General features: G+C 39.3%; 2 protein-coding genes across 3 annotated transcripts in view; both read left to right on the plus strand.

The window, feature by feature from the left end:
* The window catches only part of ptprr (protein tyrosine phosphatase receptor type R), a 104,902-nt gene extending 93,583 nt beyond the window's left edge, over nt 1–11,319 (plus strand). For both annotated transcript variants that reach the window (XM_007237357.4, XM_049475103.1), the window contains 6 exons: nt 4,895–4,974; nt 6,943–7,080; nt 7,168–7,278; nt 8,222–8,379; nt 8,569–8,682; nt 9,181–11,319. In XM_007237357.4, coding sequence (XP_007237419.3) covers nt 4,895–4,974; nt 6,943–7,080; nt 7,168–7,278; nt 8,222–8,379; nt 8,569–8,682; nt 9,181–9,274 — 695 coding nt within the window. In that variant the 3' untranslated portion in view covers nt 9,275–11,319. The remainder of the gene's footprint in view (nt 1–4,894; nt 4,975–6,942; nt 7,081–7,167; nt 7,279–8,221; nt 8,380–8,568; nt 8,683–9,180) is intronic.
* Nucleotides 11,320–15,566: 4,247 nt separating this feature from the next.
* ptprb (protein tyrosine phosphatase receptor type b) overlaps nt 15,567–18,460 on the plus strand; it is a 52,851-nt gene continuing 49,957 nt past the window's right edge. Inside the window, exons 1-2 of the mRNA XM_022671526.2 lie at nt 15,567–16,115; nt 16,218–16,491. Of these exons, the coding sequence (XP_022527247.2) occupies nt 16,062–16,115; nt 16,218–16,491 (328 nt within the window). The 5' untranslated portion in view covers nt 15,567–16,061. The remainder of the gene's footprint in view (nt 16,116–16,217; nt 16,492–18,460) is intronic.

The raw sequence follows: 18,460 nt of genomic DNA on the forward strand, positions 1-18,460 counted from the left end.
AGTCATCAGCAACCAGAAGAGCCTGTTCAGTGACAGACTGCTCCTCCCCAAATGCAGGACCAACAGACTCCGAAACTCCTTTGTCCATCATGCCATCAGACTTTACAATTCCTCCCCTGGGGGAAGGAGGAGTAACAGGAGGACAGAGGATGAGGAGGAGCAGTAGCAACTCAAATGGACTAAGTGCAATAAAATAACACATACGGACTAAGCGCAATAAAATAATACATACGGAATAAGTGCAATAAAAATTCTATTCAAATACATTCACTGCATATTTATATTTATAGTTATACTAATTATATTTGCTGTTTTATACTTCTGTCTACTTGCTTTGCACTTTATATTGTAAGATTGTTTAGTTTTATTTTATTACTCCCTGTCACCTACTCTTTGTTTCTATCTGTGTGTACTGTATTGATGCTGCTACTGGAACCCTAATTTCCCTGAGGGAACCTCCCAAAGGGATCAATAAAGTTCTACCTACCTACCTACCTACCTGTATAATAAAATCTCCCGTAAGTAAAATTCTATCAGACACACTGAGGAAACTGCAGCCAGGAAGGGGGCGTGGTCACCAGCGGATTCACCAGCTGTAGCCCATGTCTCAGTTAAAAACATCCACAGAGTACGGAAAGTGAAGAAGTCCTGTAAAATGAACATGGGTACAGTTGTGAAGTGAACTGCTCCAGATACACAGGTACCAGCCAGTTGGACACTGGTTCCAGGGAACGAGGAGGTACTGCTCGGGAGTTTCGGCTAATGGGCTCAATAGGAGCATTCCGGGGAAATCCCAGTTTCCCACCGAACAGCTGTAGAAGCCAGGTGTACATTAAGGGCCCTATTTTCCTCTCTTCCTTGCAAGCCATGTTGCGATGCTTGTTGATACCTTGTTGATACCCCAAAGTCAGTCAATTTTTTTACTCCTAAAAGCAATGGAGCTTACAAATATATCTATGCAAATGGAAATAGCAAGTGACTGGTGATTGGTTTATTGCACATTATGGCCAGCCAAACCCATTATTAAGCTAAAAAAATGAGTATATTATGATTAACAGCAGTTCATTTAAATCTGGTAGTATTTATTTTAGTAATTTTGTGGGAACAGCATCAAGGTTGTGAGGATGAAGAGGATGAAGAGACAGACAGGATGGGCTTTTTATTTGTGGAATTTGAGGTTCAATATCTGCCTGGATTTTAGTTTGGAAATAGCAATAAAGACATCTATAGGATTGTTTTTATTAATCTCAATCTTGGGCAGACACACTGAGTTTGCTTTGCTAAGTTATTGAATGTTTCATAGAGAAGCTGGGGGATGTATGTATTGTCATGCCTGACTGTAAGCAGGCAGAGGGGAAACAAGAGACACTGCTGGGATGTAAACCAAGCAGTAAAATTTTATTAAAATAAAACCACAAAAAAACAAAATAAACAATAATAGGGAATATTGCAACACGTTATAGGTGGGAAAAACTAGAAATAAATCTAAAAACTGACAAAAGAAGAGCCCCGTGCGCGTGGGCCAGATTGTCTGAGAAGGGATCGGGCTCCCTGAGTGCGACCATGGGGCCTGAGAGCTGGCCAGTCAGGGTGTAGAACATGGAAGTCACGGAGGAGGTCGGGGTCGAGGACTTGGGAGGCCGGCACCCAGGAGCGTTCTTCGGGACCATAGCCCTCCCAGTCAAGAAGGTACTGCAGCCCACCCCACGACGTCAGGAGTCCAGCACCTCTTTCACCTTGTAGGCTGGGGAACCTTCCATCTCCAGGGGCTCCGGAGGGGTAGTGCCGGGCGTGGTCTCATCCAGTGGACCTGGGACAACAGGTGTGAGACATGAGAGCTGTTGTGAACCTTGGAGTATTTGGGTAGTTGAAGCTTATAACACACATCATTGATTTTACTGAGAATGGGGTAAGGACTGGAGTACTTCACTTGGAGCTTCTTTGATGTCTTGTCTCTGGTCCTCAGGTCCCTCGTGGCCAGCCAAACTAGGTTCAAACTGTAGTCTGGATCAGGTCCCCAATGGCGATCAGACTTCACAGCGCCGCATCCAGTCGTCGACAGCGGGTACAGGGATCTCCACAGCAGTCCATGGGGCTAGAGGAGGCTGGTAACCAAGACCTGGTATGGGGTCAGACCTGTGGTGGGAGTTCTGGGCCATCTCAGCCCAGATCAGGCACTTGGGCCAATCCTCTGGATTCTGGTGACAGTATGAGCGTAGAAATTTCCCTAGTTCTTGGTTTCTGCGCTCATACTGGCCATTGCTCTATGGATGATATCCTGATGTCAGGCTGACACTCACCCCCAGATGTTGACAGAATGCCCTCCAGTCTCCAGATATAAACTCGGATACAATATCCTCTGGAATACCAAAATTCCTAAACACATGGTCGACTAGGGCTAGGGCAGTTTGAAGGGTGGACGGCATACAAGGGAATGGGACAAATCGCACCCCCCTAGAGAAACGATCAACAATAGTCAGGATTGTGTTATAGCCCTGGGAGCTGGGGAGATCGGTTACATAATCTACTGCAAGATGGGTCCAAGGGCGTTCTGGGATGGGAAGTGGCATGAGCTTGCCCGTGGGTAGAGTCTTAGGGATCTCACGTTTGGCACAGACACTACAAGATGAAACTACATTATGGATGTCAGCCCTCATACCCTCCCACCAGTATTTTTAAGAGAGAAGGTGGTAGGTTCTCTTCTCTCCTGGGTGACCAATGAGAGCAAGGTGTGAGCCCAAATGATTGGCCGGACCTGAAAGGGGATGGGTGCATAGGTCCTACCCTGAGGACATGCCTGGGGAATAGTGACTCCTTTAAGGGCCTGGGATAGTTCAGTGTCTAGGTCCCACTGAATAGCCTGGATGCTAACACTAGTGGGTAGGATGGGCACTGCACTAGAGGGAACTGAGCAGTCTTTCTGAAAGACTCGAGACAGGGCATCGGCCTTTGTAATCTTGGACCCTGGTCTATAGGTTATAGAAAAAGCAAAACGTGAAAAGAAAAGGGACCAACGGGCTTGACGGGAAGATGTTTTAGATTCTTGTGGTCAGTGATAACTTGTAAGGGGACAACGGCACCCTCTAGCCAGTGCCGCCACTCACCCAAGGCCAATTTCATGGCTAGAAGTTCATGGTCTCCTATGCTATAATTTTGTTCAGCTGCACTTAGCTTATGGGAAAAAAAAGGCCACTGGGTAGAGTCTGTCACTTTGCCCATGCCGCTGGGAAATTACAGCCCCTACTTCAGTGTCAGAGGCATCTACCTCTACCACAAAATGCTTCTTGGGGTCAGGGTGCCTAAGGATGGGAGCTGAAGTAAAAGCCTGCTTTAGGGACTGGAAAGCCTGTTCTGCCTGAGGGGTCCAAATGAGCTTCTTGGGAGCACCCTTAAGGAGGGAAGTGATAGGTGCGGCTAGGGTGCTAAAGTTCCTAATAATCTGCCTGTAAAAGTTGGCAAACCCTAGGAACCTCTGGACTGCCTTCACTGAGGTAGGTGTAGGCCAGTCCTGGACAGCCCATACTTTCTCCTGATCCATGATCACCCCCTCTGCACTAATAAGATACCTCAGGAAGGACACTTGGGACAGGTGAAACGCACTTTTCTCCAGTTTAACATAAAGCTCGTTCTCGAGCAGACGGCTTAGCACTCTGTGGACATGGCCTACATGGGACTGGAAATCTGGGAAATAGATTAGAATGTCGTCTAAAAAAGCAATGACAAATTTCCTTAGAAAACTCTGAGAATGTCATTAATCAAGTTCTGAAATACGAAAGGGGCGTTAGCTAAACCATAGGGCATAACTTGGTAATGGCCAGAGGTGGTGAGGAAGGCAGTCTTCCACTCATCTCCCTCCTTTATCCTGAGAAGGATTATAGGCACTTCAGAGATCAAGTTTAGTAAAGACTCGGGCACCCCTAAGCTGCTCTAAAGCCAATGGGACCAGTGGCAAGGGATAAGGAAAGCGCTTAGTAATAGCATTAAGGGCCCGGTAGTCAAAACAGGGGCGGAGACCCCTACCCTTTTTCTTGATAAAGAAAAAAACAGAGGCTACTGGGGACCTGGATGGCTCTATGAAACCCTGAGCAAGGGCCTCCATGATATATTCCTCCATGGCCCTCTCCTCCTCACCCGTCAAGGGATAAACACGGGTTTTAGTGAGTACTTGATTGTCAACAAGGTCAATGGAGCAGTCATAAGGACGGAGAGGAGGAAGTCTGATAACCTTTTCCTGACTAAAGGCGGTCTTGGTATTCAGGGGGAATGGAAACTAAATTTTGGGGCTCAGGACTCTCTACTGTCGTAGAGCGGACTCGGACTGGGACTCGGTCAAGGCAGTGCATTGACAGTATGGGGACCAGGCTATAATCTCCTTCTCCGGCCAGGAGATGTGGGGATTGTGAGTCATTAGCCAGGGAAGACCAAGGATTATGTCACGGTCAGTTTGGGGTAGGACAAGTAGACAGATCTCCTCAGTGTGAGGACTTGAGACTGCTAAGGACAAGGGCAGTGTGACATGGGTGATTGGTGCTAGACCCAGGGGTTGCCCATCCAGAGCGGTGACATCACCTCAGCACTGATGAAGTTGCTGCCCCCTGGTTGAGGTAGTCACTACATTAGCGCGTATTTGGGCATGGATTGCCTCTCAGAGCGTGCATGTGTGTGTGTGTTTTAATTAGGGGAAGTCCTTATTTGGACATAGAGTGCTTGGCTTGGCTGGACGGGCCTGACATGTATATAATGACTAAGATATAGCTTTATCAAAATTAGCTAATGGTCTGAGTTTTGGAAGGTTAAAGTATTATTAAGTCTTTTTAACTGATATCTAAGGTATTTCTGTAAATTTACATACATTTTCTCAGTACAATTTTTTAAAATGCTTTTGCTTTGGCAGATCCACATTCCAGAGTCATTCTGAAGAGCAAAAGTTCCTGTGACCCTTTCAGCAGTTACATCAATGCCAACTACATACGAGTAAGTCTATTTACTAATGACTACATTCCAACAGCAACTGACAGCCTCCATAACTTATATTAACATTCATAAAATGGGTTTTAGTTATTTTCCAGTTAATATTAGTTACTTTAATTAGTTACTTCATCAATTAAATGAGAAACTCCTGAAGACAGAGCTCTTCAAAAAGCACTTACTCTCCCAACACCTCTAACACACTAACTACTTCTAACCTCATTTTCTTTTTCCCCCCTTTTACTCCTCTATCCCACTATATTCACTGGGCGCTCGTTCAAGGTGTTATGGCAAGCACAGCTGTCCTCAGCCCACTCCTTATCCACTGTGGTTCTCCAGGGTTCGGTACTGGGACCCCTTCTCTTTTCCATATACACCACCTCTCTAGGCCAGGTTTTCCACTCACATGGCTTTTCTTACCATTGCTTTGCTGGTGACGCCCAGCTATACCTTTCATTCTTACCTGAAGATCACTTAATCTCTGCACGGATATCGCAGTGTCTCTCAGACATATACGCAAGTGTGAATGAGCATCACCTCCAGCTAAACCTTTCCAAGACTGAACTTCTGTTTATACCAGCGAAAGCATCTTTCCTTCACGCACCATGTGGCCTCAGTTGCTCGACCCTGCCGCTTCGCGCTTTATAACATCAGAAAAATTCCACCGTTTCTGACGCAACAGGCCACCCAACTCCTGGTACAAGCCAGATGATCCAGAGTGCAGCAGCACGTCTGGTCTTCAATCAGCCAAAACAGGCATGTCACCCCGCTGCTCATTGAGCTCCACTGGCTACCGGTTGCTGCTCGCATCAAATTCAAAGCTCTTACAATCGCCTACAAGGTGATGACAGAACAGCTCCTTCCTACCTGCACTGATCACTCCTGAAGGCTTACGCTACCTCCCGGCCGCTGCGCTCCTCCAATGAACGTCTCCTCGCTTTACCAAACAAACATTTACACGAAGCAATCCAGACTGTTCTCATACAGAGTTCCCCAATGGTGGAACAAACTACCTTCCACTACCAGATCAGGAGAATCTCTCGCTATTTTTAATAAACTCCTGAAGACAGAGCTCTTCAAAGAGCACTTACTCTCCTAACACCTCTAACATGCTAACTACTACTAACCTAATTTCCTTCTTCCCCTCCTTCACTCCTCTATCCCATTATTTCCCTTTGACCTCCTTTAGGCCCTAGCTAAAAATGTTTTTACCTTTAATTTCTATTACTTTAGTACTTCATTATTGTAAGTCGCTTTGGACAAAAGCGTCTGCCAAATATAATGTAACGTAATGTAATGTATTTCCTTTTGGCCTTCTGTAGGCACTGTCTAAAATTGTTTTTTTTTTACCTTAAACTTCTATTACTCTATGTACATCACTATTATAAGTCACTTTGGACAAAATAATCTGCCAAATGGAATATAATGTAATGTAATGTAAATGAACATTTCAGCTGTAAGTAATACAGTAATAAATAACAGAAAAAGTGTTGTGGGCAGCTATTTATTTTTGCTACCGTAGGCACTGCTCTAATGAATACACTGGCACATACCTCAGGAACTCAGTTGTAAAGGTCTATTGGCCTTCCATACAATAGAACTACATCCTCCAGCAGGAAGTTTAAGTTCTGCTGCAGGTTTCACTGCTGTATCTTTATTCTATATGGCAACATACCAGACAGGACAATTTTACAAATAATTATAATACTATTTGGGGTCTGGCCCTGCTTGTCCGTTCACATATGGACGATTATGTTAAATTGTAAAATTATCTAAGGTCCACTATTATAGAAAAGGAAAACCCCTCTATGCCTTTGCAGAAACCAGTTTATTTTTTCAAGATTTAAATTCAGACTAAAGCCTTTCCATAGTCATTACTTTTTTACAGTCAACAAAGACAACAATTCAGTTGTTCCTGATTGATAGGTACACTGAAAAAAAACCTCATGTCTGCTTACTCCTGCTCCCTCTAAGGGTTACCTCGGAGACGAGAACGCGTACATTGCCACACAGGGTCCAATGATCAACACAGTAAATGACTTTTGGCAGATGGCCTGGCAGGAGGACTCCCCTTTGATTGTTATGATCACTAAGCTGAAAGAAAAGAATGAGGTAATAAAGCTTCTTTCTGCTGACTATGTTTCTTTGCACAATGTTATTAATGACATTGTTCTAATGAGTGTTGTTTTGTGCCTACAGAAGTGTGTTTTGTATTGGCCTGAGAAAAGAGGAATATATGGAAAAGTGGAAGTCCTCGTCAACAGCATAAGAGACTGTGAGCACTACACTGTCCGCACCCTTACACTCAAAGTACGTACTGCACTTTTATTTTAAAGCTTTAATAACAATTCACTGCTGTTTCTTAAATGGGGCTTTAGCTTTGAGTAGCATTGCTGGAGCTTAATTGTATTCCCAGTTGAGTTTTATGATAATTATAACTATATTTTCTAGCCAGTTTGCACCTAATACATTATTAATAAAGCAAACATCTTTATGTTTCATGTTAAATGCCTTATTTGTTCTAAGTTTTAGATATTTTTGTTTCTATATCTTACTGTTGTAGGTTGGCATTTTCCATCGTTTTCTTTTATTAGCCTCTGTTACAAAATATTGATTAACTACCTGCTCAAACCATTGCTGATCCTATAATTATTTCATGAGATCCATTGAACTTAGCAAAAGAAGGAAATTCTTGGAGGATCTGATTGTTATCTTCAATCACACTCTTCAACTAAAATGTGAAAGGCAAAGGTAACAGATACAAGAGAGCAAATACTGAAACACTGTCTGGATCTATCCCCTCTACCATAATTACATGCAAGAGGTTGATCAGATCACAAGGGACTGATTAGTGGAGACATTAATGCTTACTAGTCTGCTGCATATGACATGCAGGGAGCGAAAAGGAGGCAGATACTGGTCCTGCTGAGGGGTTAAGGACCCTTTACGGCCTTGCCCAGCTCTTCCAGAGTAATGTCAGTGACTGTTCACACAGAATAAATCTGAATAAGTAGTAAATAAAAATGACAAATGTTTATTGGAAGATTTATTGAGCAAGAAATAGAACATTAATATGCTTCCTTAAAAATTGTATCTAAGCATTTTTTTATTCAGTATATAAGTAATCATTATTTCATATTTGGACATGAACACAAACACAAAGATCCATACCTTTTAAACCTGTTTACATACATTTGTGAATAGTTAATAAGAACATTTTCTTACTGACATCACGGCTGTGTATTTCTATTAGCATGGTGGCCAGAGTCGTAAGGTGCACCACTACTGGTATACATCGTGGCCAGATCATAAAACCCCAGACAGTGCTGGGCCACTGCTACAGCTCATGACTGATGTTGAAGAAACCAGAGAGGCTTCTGGGTCTTATGGCCCGGTCATCGTTCACTGCAGGTATGATGTTTCCACTAAGCAACCTTTTGGGGGAAAGATAATGGTGATTTATATTTGTTTATAAACATAATAAAATCTCTTGTTGTGCTTCAACCAGCAGATTTGGTTGTAGAACAATACTGGCAGCACTAAATGACTAAATACTGTCTAAATTGAACCGCAGACACATTAAACTTTTGTTGTTTACAGTGCTGGAATTGGTCGGACAGGCTGTTTTATTGCCACAACAATAGGCTGTCGTCAACTGCGAATGGAAGGTGTTGTGGATGTTCTGAGCATCATCTGCCAGCTGAGAGCTGACAGGTACATATATTTTAGAAGTAAACTGAATATTTCTCTCTTTTGTTATGTCTCCTTCTAAAAAATAAAAATGCAATGTAATTAGAGGTGTCAGTTTGTAGATAACATTATACATTTAATAATATCATTTGTAGTATTGAAGTGTAAATCCAAGTAGTTTATACCCTTCAACAAAATCTCTTATTCGGTTGTTATTAAATAATTGAGTAATATATTTTGATGAAGCATTATTTGTCCAACCAAATTAGAATAAAATAGTCAAATTACCACAAAAAGGTGATTTATTATTTTAATTGTTTTCTGCCCTTCTTGTACTGCATAATAATTTTTGACATTTTCACATACAGCAATATTTTACTTACTAATTTAATTTTACTGTTCAAGTACAATAAAGAAATAGGAGCCTTAAGGTTGAACTGAACAATTTACAAAGATCTTACCTAATAATAAAAATGATAATTGTACCAGCATGTTATAGATAATTTCATATTTTTGCCTTAGGGGCGGAATGATTCAAACTGGAGAACAGTATGAATTTGTCCACCATGCTTTGAGTCTTTATGAGAGCCGATTATCAGCAAATACTCATCAATGAACCCAAATGGATACCAAATGAAGAAGAAAAAGAAGGTATAGGATTTAACTCATTTTTACCAGGACGAAAAATCTTTCAAGGGTTAAAGATTTCTCTGTTTTGACAAAGACACACCCCTCAAACCAGAAGAAACTGAAATGGAGTGGCAGATGGGGATTTTGAAGGTGGATCATGAAGAACTTGTGCTGTGAAGCGAGGCTTTTAAGGTGCTGAATGATTTCTCAGTAAGCCTGATGTGTTCTGTATAATTTTTTTCTCAGTGAACCTCTATGCCTCTAAGGACTGTTTTGTGCTGCTCTGTCCACATCACGTCACTCTACCTATATGCCCTTATTAAACCTTTACCCTGTCCGCTTCATGGCTTATGATAACAATGTTGAGATCAAGTAACTGTAGTAATTATTAAGCCTTTAATTCTAGTTTTGGACTGTGACTTGCACTTGAAGACTGTTCAATGCATTATGTTGTTGAACAATATATTTCTTAAGTAAGCAATTATTAGTCACTATAGCGGAGCCCTTAGTTAAAAATCAGCAACAGGTTTTGACTAAAAGTTCAGTATGAGAGTTTTAATCAGACTGAATCATCACCATTCAGTCAGGGGATGTTCAGATTTTTCTTTGTTAAATAAATGCCAAAGCTTGTTTGTTTGAGGATATCTTCACACAAAATGCACACAATAACAGGATTATCTCACATTAAATGTCTGACTGGAGTAGACCTGCCATGCCAACTTTTTTATTATTTTCTTACCCATTTGTAAATGAAGCTTATTTAATGATGTAGTTGCAGTGTGACCTATACTATGAACTGGAAATTGCATATCAGAGTTTAAATATATGTGTGTGTGTGTGTGTGTGTGTGAGTGTTTATGTGTGTGTGTGATAATAATGGTGATAATGTTATTTTTGTACAGTTTGATTTGACAATATTTTTTACATTTAATTTAGCAGTGGTTACCCAAACTGGTACTGGTAATCCAGCATGGTTACCCAAAACTTTTGACTGTATAATATATATATATAGTAGAATGTAGACACAATAATGTATTTAGGGGACTAATTTTGCCATCTTTAATAGTGTGAAATCTCATTCAAATACTAATTAAATTACAAGAATTCATTGTAAAATCGTCTGAGGAAGAAAAGAAGGGAAATTTCATGTCTCAGATTTATACAAAAAGATCCAAGATGCTGTTTTAGCAAATGTGCTTTAGAGTGCTTTCACACCTGCCTCAGATTTTGGTCCGACCAAGAGAGGTGGTCTCGGTCCGGATCTTCTGAACCATGGTCCGGTTCGCCTGCAGTGTGAACGCGCTTTTCTGGAGGGTTCGAACTTTTGGACCAATTACAGGAAGCTGAGCAGGCGTTCCTCAACAACGGCAGCAGATAAAGAAAAATAACCGGAAAAGCAGGAAAAATGATCAGTGGAAGAACATGGGGCCAGAGGAGACAATATGTTTAATTGAAATTTGGTCCGATGAACATGTGAAAAGTGCCTGAAGTTGCTGCTGCTGGTATTAAAAACACAATAGCAGCGCTACCATGGAGACGAAATTAATCTGTTAATTCATTTCATGCTTATCCTGGAAAGGTTTCCCGCCGAATGAACCACCCGCTGAATTGTCAACACGCCAATGTCAGACGCATGTCCTTCTAAAACCAATTAGCGTCAAGTTAAGGAAAACGCATCAATACGTAAGTGATGATGAAAGGATGGTCTTTGGTGCGCTCCCTAAACTGCAGTGTGAAAACAAAAATAAGCGGACCAAATATATACAATGTAGCAAATACATGAACCTTGGTTCGGACCACGGTCCGGACTTTCAGGTGTGAAAGCACCCTTAGATGCAAAAGAAACATGTAAACAGAAAAATGGGGCTTAAAGAAAGTTATCTGGCTTTCTGTAAATTCAACAGTGTGGCTCAATGTGGGGCTTTAGCTGTGGTAATGTTAGATCACTCACGTTTTACAACTAATAACCTACACTGTACATTGTACTTAACATTTTAAAGAAAATAAAGTACAACATTTAAAAAAGTTTCACAGGGTTTTATAATGATGTGTTTTCAATATGCTTATCCTAAAATCTGAAATAAATCAGTTATGCATCTGTTCTCTTATTTATTGTAATTAATAGTTGTTTTATTTTATTAATTAAACATGGTTTAAAGTGACATTGCATATATTGTTTTTATCTATTATAATAAAATAATAAAATAGTCAAATACAGGTCATTGCTGTGGGCTGATAAGTATTGGCTCCTGGCATCATTTATTTGCGTAATGGGCAGGTCACCCACCCTCACCCACCATCAGTGTGCAGTCCTGTCTATCTGAGCTACCTTCACTTGGGTATTAAATGATGTTGTATATGATACTTGATTGCTTGTCCAAAGTGTTAAAGGCTATAAGAATATGTTACATTTTTACAGCAAAGTATTCTTTATGCTGACTACAAACTGCATTCAAATGACTGTATGCTGGATTAAATTTCCCACATAATAATCCACAGATAATAATTTTGAGTTAAAGTTGGGATGGAAACATAATTTTAAAACACTGTGAAATTGAAGAGAAAACGATTTTATTAGTAGTAGTTTATTTTGGCTAAAAGATGGAAGGTACGATATCTTGTAGCCTGCATGTGTGCACAGACATTCAGGATCTTAAGGCAAGATCAAGTTAAGGTCTTGGAGTCCTTGCATTTCAATAACAATATTGATATTTGATGTCACATACAGTGGTATAAAAAGTTCGGGCACCCCTGAACCTTTTTTATGATATTTCTTTATAAATCATTGGTTGTTTGGATCAACAATTTCAGTTAAATATATCATATAGCAGATAAACACAGTGATATTTGAGAAGTGAAATGAAGTTTAAAGGATTTACAAGTGTTTGTCTTGGAGTGCTGTTCTTTTTCCACGATGTATACCACCCTCCTAATAACTCAATTTTAGTTCATCAGTTCACAGCACCTTATTCCAACATGAAGCTCATGTTCAAATGTGCTTTAACATACCTGAAGCAAATGTGTGTTCGTCTGCTATATGATATATTTAGCTGAAATTGTTCATCCAAATAAACCAATGATTTATCCACTGTACTGTATCACTGCATAGCAATTTTGTCCCACCCCTTAAAAAAATAAACCTTTTATGCAATTAACCATTTAAATCTATCAGATTAAAAGATTGGGAGGCTTTGATTCACAACTGTGCAACAATTTACTCTTAAGTAACTCTTAAAAGTGTGCAATTTCAGACAAAGATGCCTCAAATGTTGTCAACTGACAGCTGCACTAAACGGAACCCGTCAAATACAAGTGTCAGCATTAGTGGTGAAGAGGCAGCTTCAGGAGAGAAACATACACTGGATTATATATATACGGTGGCCGAGAAAGCCCAACGCAGTGCAAATTGAAAAGCGCTGCAAAAGCACAAAACACATCCATCAAAATTACAACACAGGCGCAGCAAATAGAAAAACGCTCTGCAAATAGAAAAACGCGCTGCAAATAGAAAAACGCGCTGCAAATAGAACCACAACACAACGGAAGTGAGTCACAACACAACGGAATTTTCCCGGGGGACCTCAAAAGATACTGTACCAGGCCAGCTGCGTCTTCAGTAACGTCTCGGACTTCACTATGTGTACAAAGGACAATAAGTAACAAGGCGTTTTGTGAAGCAGAACTTTTAATAATATGCACACAACCGTGGTAATCACAGGTAATAAACATAACTTACTTTTCAGAAGCTTGTTTGCCACTTACTGTCCTTTGTATACAGCTGGTACAGCATCTTTTAAGGTCCCCCGGGATAATTCCGTTGTGTTGTGACTCACTTCCGTTGTGTTGTGGTTCTATTTGCAGCGCGTTTTTCTATTTGCAGCGCGTTTTTCTATTTGCAGCGCGTTTTTCTATTTGCAGCGCGTTTTTCTATTTGCTGCGCCTGTGTTGTAATTTTGATGGATGTGTTTTGTGCTTTTGCAGCGCTTTTCAATTTGCACTGCGCTGGGCTTTCTCGGCCACCGTATATATATATATATATATATATATATATATATATATATATATATATATATATATATATATATATATATATATATATATCAGTCAAATGGAAGATTTCTGTACATTTCATTTCTATACACTTTTAATTAGTTAAAAGGAAGTTTTACACAAGACCATGTACATATGTAAGTGCTATTACCTTTGTGTGGCAGTGCATCTTTGAAGCAAATATGAATCTTGCTGCTAACACTGCAAGCATTTTTGAGGCATGACAATGATTGTTATATGACAATGGACATTTATAAGGTCATTCTTTTTATTCTTACATTCTTTTTGTTCTGATACAGGTTTTTAAAAATATTTATGAATTTGTAGTAGATGTGTGTAGCATAGGCATCTGATCAGTTTGATCAAAAGTGTACACTGGTTTACTGTTCGAATACATTGCTGGATTAGTCAGCCGATGTTCCTGTTCTTATTAATCACTTCTCAACGTGAATGTTGTGGAAAGGTAAATGTCCAGCAGATACATCTAGCTACCATAACATGTACATATTAATGCCTCTACTATCACACTAACAGTGCTGCTGGTCTAAAGTAATATTTTTTAACTGCCATAAGTAAACACTTAGTTTAGTCTTGGAAAAGTAACATTGAAACTGGTAAAAAAAACTGTAATATATTGCTGCTGTATATAAAAATACAGAAGATTGATATATTACATAAGCCATATCTTCTATTGAATCATTTATCTTTATGAAAGTCTGTAATGTGGAGAAATGTGGCTTTGAGGTCTAGGAATATTTAGATTCTTTTCAGGAATTATTTGGTGTGTGTTTGTAAGTGATGTAGCTACAGCAAGGTATAGTTTTTTGGCCTTTTTAAAATGTTTAAAAAATGAACATTGTGTGCAAATAAAAAATGTGAACGAAACTGAGTTGAAATTGTATGCTAGGGTCAGGAATCTAATAAACACATACTTAACCACATATACAATAGACCAACACAGCAGATTTCTGCAGTTTGAAAATGTGAGGTTAGATTTTTGTTTTAGTTAATCTACAGCTTGAGTTCAGGGCTGCTCTTGTTGGTGTAGCATTCAAGGTTTTATTAACAAGGTGTCGAATAGTGTAATTTAACTCTCATTGGGGTTGATTCACCTTTACTTTTTTGCTGCAGTTGGAGGCAACACTTCACTTGCACTTACTACGTACGGGTAGTTCAGTAGAGAATATTCAGTAAATATTACCTACATTGAACAGCTGAGACACATTTCTTAGTAAATTACACAAAAGTCCATCTTTCCTATAAAAAGAAAGAAAGAAAGCTAAGCTTTAGTTTTTGTTTATTTTTGATTTCTAAGTAAATTAAACCACCCTGGTTCCCTTCAGACAGCATGAATTCACACATTAGAGAGCAAGGATACATGCCTCAACTGAAAACTTGGGATTTCACATCCCTCAGACAGCACTACATGAACAACCATTATTCAACAACAGCTGATACAGGAAAACAGGGCAAGACCTTCATCAAGCACTACAATACACAGTTACATTTACAAATGACAATTTTACTGTGCAAAACTTGTAAACGGATGTAATGAGTTCTGGATCAAAGATAAAACGGACCATACAGGCTCAAAAACAAGTCCAAAAGCCAGGGTCTGACATGGTATGGGGTGTGTCATTCCACATTAATGCAGAAAATTTAATTGAGATCATATGCATTTTTCAGCAAGGCAATGTTAAACCACATGCTGCACACGTTACAAAGGCATGGCTGTGGAAGAAGAGGGCACAAGTTTTGGACTGACTAACAGACTTTACCTGTATCCAGTAGTGATTGTGGGAGAATCTGAAAACAAAAAATTTTATAACGACAGTGTTTGCTGGAAGAGTGGGACAAAATAACACCTGAAACACACTATCCTTAGTGCCAAAACATCTTTTAAATGTTGTGCGAAGAAACGGCAACATTACAAAATGGTAAATGCTTTACAGTCCAACATTTGCATTTTCCTTACTGTCTCATCCTCGGGGTTGGATTACAGGTGGATGATCTAAAACACTGTGACAAATACTCAAAAATAGAAAGCTTGGGAGGGGGAAAGAAACTGTTCACAGCACTGTTCATTCTCCTATTTGCACAGTCAGAGTGGGAGTATGACCTCTGGAATGTTTAAATAATATTCCTGATTTTGCTTTAACCGTCTGGGTGTTGTGTGGGGATACAGGAAGGAAAAGGAGGCGCCCTGCCTGAAAGCTTTCACAGACAACAAAGCAGCCTGTTGCCTTTAGTCCAGAGAAAGTTTTCTTTTTCGGGCACTGAACAGCAGAGGGAAGCGAAAAGCTAAAACATTTTTTATTTCAGTCGATATATGAATGAAACATCTGAATCTGGGTGGTAAAAAAACATGCATTGCCCTGTTAGAGAGGCTTCCATTAGTGCTTTACTCGGACACCCGGATTTGAACTTAAGACTCCGCGGCAAGACTGCACTGATTGCGGATATCCGTTAGAGACTGAGTGGTTTACTTGCACGTACTGCTGTTTGTTCTTGGCTGATGAGGGTGAGAGAGTGAGAGACAGGACTGAGGGCCCCCACACAAACCCACACACACTCACCACTACTGGACTTTTAATGGACTAATATATCCACCGCATGGGGATCCTACACTTTCACTCATCTCCAAAACCTTTGGATTATGTTTTTAAGAGCCTCTTTAAATTGAATTTTTATTTATTAACAAAGATAATTTAAAAATCATCAAAATGCTGAAATCTAAAGCTGTTTGGGTAGCCGTTTGGGTAGCAGGTGAAATTCTGGTAAGTGTTACGAATATAACATTTTGTTTATTAATTAACATCTTTTTTTTTTAAATATTTAATTAAGTATAACTAGTACAACCTCTTTATATTCCCTTTCAGAGTGTGATTTTAACAGAGCCATGTAGCATCAATGTTACCCAGAGCATAGCAATGACAGACTCTATACAATTTACCCTGGAGACCTCAGATGTCGCTTGCCTCTTCAGAGTAGCAGTCAGGGACAGTCCTGAAGACCCAACAGACTGTGAGAATGACCAGGAACACACACAAGCTGCTCACTGCAAAATTGGGAATTTGGATCCTGGAACAAGGTACCATCTGACTGTGCTATCAAAGACGGATGGGAGAGAACAGAACATATCCTTAACAACCAGTAAGTGATACACAATCAGTACACGCTGTTGTGATAAACCCTGTGCTATTTACATTAACATAGAATTTTAAATGAGGTATTTCTATCTTGTATCTGCACTTATTGACCAAGGTTATTCTATTAAATAGATGCAAGAAGGTTTACACCTGCTGACTTTTTCTGTACAGCCTGTTTTATACTCTTAAAAATAAATAGCTATTTTTTTCAGTTATTGTTTTATTGAGTTGTAGTGACATAAAAAGGAAGTATTGTTTCAACACACTTTTCTAACTAACCCATTATTATTTCATTAACGCTAAAATACAAAAGTCCTTTTCTGGCAACTTAATTATCTGTATTGGAGAACTTAATTTTCCCATCCATCTAAATTTTCCCACCACTTGAACATGTTGGATATCACTCATATCACACAGAAGTAGAGAGGCTCCACCAGGCACCATTTTTACAGTTTTTTACAGTAGCTAACATGCTTTTGTCCGTTCAGTGTTCACATTTTCCAAACTCTAAATACAGTTAACACAACATCTGTCCGTATTGGACTATACTGCTGATACAATTTGTGTTGCTATTACGCAGTATGCACCCAGTTAGCATGTTTTAAACACGCTTACATTTTATGAACAAACAAGATTTCCCACTAACACAGTTCTGCATCTCTCTGATCTTCTTTAGTATTGCTTGAATACAGCATGTCAAAATTAAATACCTCATTTTCCAAACCTTAAATACAATATATAACTACTGCTTCTGCAGTTATAGCAGGTGTAAAGCTATTAATACACAATTTAAAATGTACAGATTATTGATAATAAATAAGAAGCCATGATAAGAAATCACAGCTGGTTCTGGATCTTAGCATAAGATTTAACCAGGTTCTTTCAGTGACATGGACATATAAAACAGAGGTCAGTTTGGACTGTGGCCAGTGTAGCACATAGAGAGAGAGAGAGAGAGAGATGGGGGTAAATTAATAGTTAGTCCAGGAAAAGGTTTAGTTAAACCAGGACAAGGGAGAGGAAGAGTTGGGTCAGGATAAAGAAGAGGAACAAAAGTTCATTATATTCATTACTCTGTTGGTAGAAGTTTAGATACTATGGTTTAAAATACTTTTGTAGACGTTAAAGTATCAACTGAAGTATCAACTTTTACCCAATTAAAATTGTAAAAGTAAACCAACAGGCTGTCGGAATGTTTTTACTTCTTATTATCCAGTCACAATCAGATTCACTCTGTCTGGATGGAGAGATTTATCTGGATAGGGGTTTTACTTAACGATGAGAAGCCAGGATAAAAACGAGGCTATTTTTAAAATGTAAGAAGTAAAAAGTTTAGATAATTATGTGAAAATGCAAAAATAATCACACCTGTAAAGTATAGGTAATCAACATTTCTACTTTAGTAACATATCAAAATATTTGTTCTTCGTTATTTGACACCTCTGGAAAGAAATAGTTGTTGGTATAGCTATAGTAGTTGATGCTGTTTCTGTAATGTCACTAGCTTTTATTATTTTGACGGTGGTTGCTGAGTGATTGACTATACGTAGCTCTGGACCAGAGAACATGCGTTAGTGATTTGAAAGAATTAGTTGATGTTGATCCAGTTTTTTGTGTTTTGACAACAGAATGTGCTTTTGTGCAGGAAATCAACTATTCGGTTGATTGAATGAGGCAGATGTGTTGCTGTATTTAGAGTTTTAAAAAAGTGTCTAAAGTACTGATTAACGCTTCTTAGCAGTTGTAAAAAAACTGTAAGTATGTGAGGGATGAGCTCTGTGACCAAAGTATTGAATAAAGTTGATCATACTGTTGAATATTGACATTGTTTGACTTTATTAAGACAACTTTAGCAAAACTGACATTATAGAGATAACAGAGAAGGTTGAGAAATAATTTTTTGGTAATGATAGCATACACTACCTTTTTGTGTATGCTGAACAAGAAATATTGAATTGCACCATAAACTCTTG

The sequence above is a fragment of the Astyanax mexicanus genome, chromosome 2 (assembly GCF_023375975.1).
Source record: "Astyanax mexicanus isolate ESR-SI-001 chromosome 2, AstMex3_surface, whole genome shotgun sequence".
Lineage (NCBI taxonomy): Eukaryota > Metazoa > Chordata > Actinopteri > Characiformes > Acestrorhamphidae > Astyanax > Astyanax mexicanus.